Raw genomic sequence first — 3,896 nt, forward strand, 5'->3', positions numbered from 1 at the left:
TGAAATTTTTCTGCACTTAAACTATTTTTTTGTATCTTTTTAATATGAGCTTAGAAAATCACTGCTCGTCCTGTGACCTGTTATAGTCTAGTTGAGTTTTAAGGTTTAAGAAAATAAAAACAACCGAATAAGTTTTACTTAACTAAGCCTAACACAGCTACAAATTTAGTTTTTTTTGGTGACCTAGCTTTAAAAAAGGGCCAAGTTTCTATAGAACGAAAGCTTTGTTAATGAGTAATTTTTTAAATTACATTTATCTACATGAGTTATTGAAAGTCTTTATTAAAAAAATATATGAACCTAATAACCTCAATTTTACGATTTTACAAGAATGAAACTTAAAAAAAGTATCAAAAACATAATAAATGTGTCCAACACTTTATAAATTGTTTTCTTAAAATATAACAAAAATTTACATTCGATGTTGACTAAATTATTTGATGATTTTATTTTTATATTTTAAAAAAATAAATAATATTTTTGGTTACAAGATCTTTATTATATAAATGAACCATTAAATGAGAATTTTTACGCTCTACTAGATTGTGTTGTAATTTGCTATCAATTGTAAAGTTTATACAATTAAATTTTACATCAACTAATTTTGTTCAAAACATTAATTTGTAGACTAATTAAAAAATATTTTGTTCCTATGCATTGAAAAGAATAAAAAAGTTCTAAAATGACTCCGAAAGACGTTCAGTTCATTTTCGCCACGACTCTGCTGCTTTCCCTCGCCTCGCTGTCGGGCTGCTTCGCGCCGTTGCCATGCCACCGGTACACCGGCGTCGGTGACGTCATGGGCGAGTTCACGCGAGCGGAAGCGCGTCACGACACGAGGAGCGGCTCGCGGCTGAGGGGGGAAGAGTGGCGGGAGTCGGGGGCGAGCGGGGAAACGGGCGAGGTGGCGAAACTGCTCGAAGGAGAAAATTTTTACAGAGTGGCGACGCCTGGCGGCTTCCACCGGAAAGTGCAGAGCTGCGTGAACGCCAGGGGCGCCGTCGAGCGCGAGTGCTGGGTGATGGCGGAGGAGAAAGTGCCGAGGTCGCTGTTCGTCGACGTGTACGCCATGGAACGGGAGGAGGGAGGGAGAAAGTACTTCTTCCCGGAGCACATCGACGTCGAGGCGCCGGAGTTCGAGTCCTCCGAGCACTCCTTCCTCGCCTACTCCCGCCTCAACACCTCCCACCCCGCCTGCCACGCTTCCACCCAGGTCACCTGGCACCTCAGGTACCACAGGCCGTCGGCGAGCGGCAAGAGCGTGCGCATCGACCTGCCCGACCCCAAAGTCTACCTCCACTGCCGACCGTCCGAAGGAGAAACCGCAGAGCCGGTCTGCGCGTCCCGGAACGCCGACACCTACGCCGCGCCCTGCCCCCACGGAGCGGAGCTGTGCGAGTGGGCGAAAGTGTCGGTGGGTTTCAAGGGGCGGCCGCGCTTCAGCGTGCCGGTGGGAGACGAGTGGCACGAGGTGGCCGCGGTCCTGGTCACCTTGCTCGTCACCATGGGCGGCTCCTTCGTCATGATGCGCTACCTGTGCAATGACAGCGACGACGATGATGAGTTTTGCGATGGGGAAAGTCCCTACGATGATGCGAAGATCCACCACGAGTGAACGTTTCATGCGTTTTTTAGTTGCGGGATGTAATAGTGTGGTGGGAGCAGGGAGTTTTTTTTCTGCTTCTGTTGCTTGCCTAAAAGTTTTAAAAGTAGTTTAATGAAAAATCACGTGTATTCAACCTAAATATTATCTCAGTAAGTATTATTAATATTTAATTTTACTAGTTTTTTATTAAAATTTTGGATTAGTAGTGTTACTATCCTATATGCTGCTTTAAAACATATTATTATTAAGTTTATTGTCCAACGAAGGACCTAGGCATTAAAACCTAAGCCGCTTAAACTGAAAGACACTATATATGTTTTGTAATAATCATTAAGTCTATTTTTTTACATTATTTAGTTTTATTTTACTGAAACAACTAAAACAAGCATCTCATTGACAAATTTATTGTTTGTAAAAACTTATTTTTTATGCTCCTAAGAAAGCATTTTCACAAAATTTCAACATTGCTCTTTTTCTTGGAAAAATGATAGTCATTATTGTAACAATAATCATAGTTATTTTTGTTAGTTGATAAAACTGAATTTACAACTTTTTTTTAATCTGTAAAATTTTATGTTTTATAACAATAACTTCTGTACTTAACAAGTTTCGTTGCTAAAAACTTAAGTGCACTTTATGATATTTTAGTTATTCATTTAAGATAATACTTTTTTTTTCCTCTTTTATTTATGAAAACCATGCCTTAATAAAAAGTTATATAATTGTTGCAGTAAGTACTTTTAGCGATCTACACTGTTTTGCTCTTTTCGTCTTGGTTATTCAAATAAATCTTGTTGCTCAATGGTATTGTTGTTTTCAATGTTAGCTAATGCGTGTAGGGTTTTTAAAACCACATAAATAAAACATGGCAACTTAAAGTGAGTCAAAAAAAAAAACATTTAGGTTATGTTTTCTTATTTATTTGGGTTTATTAATAGGTTTTTAACTTTTTTAAACTTCTTAATTTTATCTTCTAGTGTTTAGTTTCTAGATAATAAAAGCAATTAAATGTTGCTATTTGAGATACTCATTCTATAATAAAGTTACGAAAGTTGATATCTTTTGAGTTACCATAACAGAAACAAGTAAATTTATTTTACTGAAATATCCTTAAAACAATCATCAGAATAAATAAAACCATAAATCACTATAAAAGCTTGAAAATCTTATAACGTTCTTCAATTTTACTAGAAATAAAACCTTCTTTTTAAATTACATGCTAGTGAGTGACTTGGTAAGTAGAAACCACTGGACAAGCTTTAATAGAAGGTTTAAAAAATGATACTTTTTTAATAGTATTCTTTCTATAAGACTCCAAATAGTATAAACTGTAAAATGAACTTTTAGCTACAATATCATTTTGTAAGCCGACCTTGCAGTATTTAGTATTGATTATATAAAGACACGTTTTAAGAAAGTGTAAAAAATGTTCATCCTTCAATATTTTATTTCTTTTTTTTTTTAATTACTTCGCTAATCCATAAAAAGATTAACATTGAAAGTACTAATAAAATTAGGATTTTGTATTAACAGCCAAGTTTTTTTTTAAATAACTATTTTTTCTGTATATTATATTTGAATTAAATGTCACAATTACTATGAATATGAGCAGTTTATTGACTTATATTTTATAAAATTTTAATAGTACAAAGTTTGTTGATAATTATCTATAAAACTACATTTTAGAGAACTGTTATTGATTCTAATTTTATTAACACAAAATATATTTTATCCATTTATAGTTTGTTATAAATAATCACTTAAAGCGTTTGTATTTCACTGTATCAAGTGTTTACTACTTATTTTTGTTATTAAGTTAGAAGCTGTAAAACTACATCTTTAAATGTAAAAAGTAAACAACTTATGATACTCAGAATATAAGTAAAATCAATTTTGAAATTCTTCAGTGTAGCTAACAATTTCTTCTTATTAAAATTCTGTTTTTTAAATGCATTTGTATGTTTTTTTTCTACTACAACTTATACTACCTCATTTTTTATTTATAGAAATTAGTCCTGTAAGACCTATTAAAACAAAACTTCGTAAAGTTATTTATTAAGGATAATTGCGCGAACATAATATAAACCACTCATTGTAATTAAAACAAGTAATTCCATTCAACTTGTGAACTCTTGAAGTTAGTATTGGCAGCATAAATTTGTTTATTAAAATTGCTTGGTGTTACTTGTTAATTCGTTTGCTTTTTTGTTAAAATTTCGATAAGCATAAATGTTCAAGTTTTCCAAGTCTTCAACACTTGAAATGATGTGAGTTTTGTTGCAGTTGGCTT

At 33.9% G+C, this 3,896-nt stretch overlaps 1 protein-coding gene across 1 annotated transcript; it reads left to right on the plus strand.

Annotated features, from left to right (window-relative positions):
- Positions 1 to 682: 682 nt before the first annotated feature.
- On the plus strand, positions 683 to 1,615 carry LOC145846764 (GPI alpha-1,4-mannosyltransferase I, stabilizing subunit-like). Its single transcript, XM_082953378.1, has one exon. It carries the CDS (start codon positions 683 to 685, stop codon positions 1,613 to 1,615), a length of 933 nt encoding a protein of 310 aa, XP_082809504.1.
- Positions 1,616 to 3,896: the final 2,281 nt, after the last annotated feature.

Source organism: Thalia democratica, unplaced genomic scaffold (assembly GCF_965202585.1).
Source record: "Thalia democratica unplaced genomic scaffold, ktThaDemo2.hap1.1 HAP1_SCAFFOLD_609, whole genome shotgun sequence".
Taxonomy (NCBI): Eukaryota; Metazoa; Chordata; class Thaliacea; order Salpida; family Salpidae; genus Thalia; species Thalia democratica.

Coding starts and splice junctions, on each gene's coding strand:
- LOC145846764 (XM_082953378.1), top strand. CDS start 683: ATGACTCCGAAAGACGTTCAGTTCATTTTCGCCACGACTCTGCTGCTT.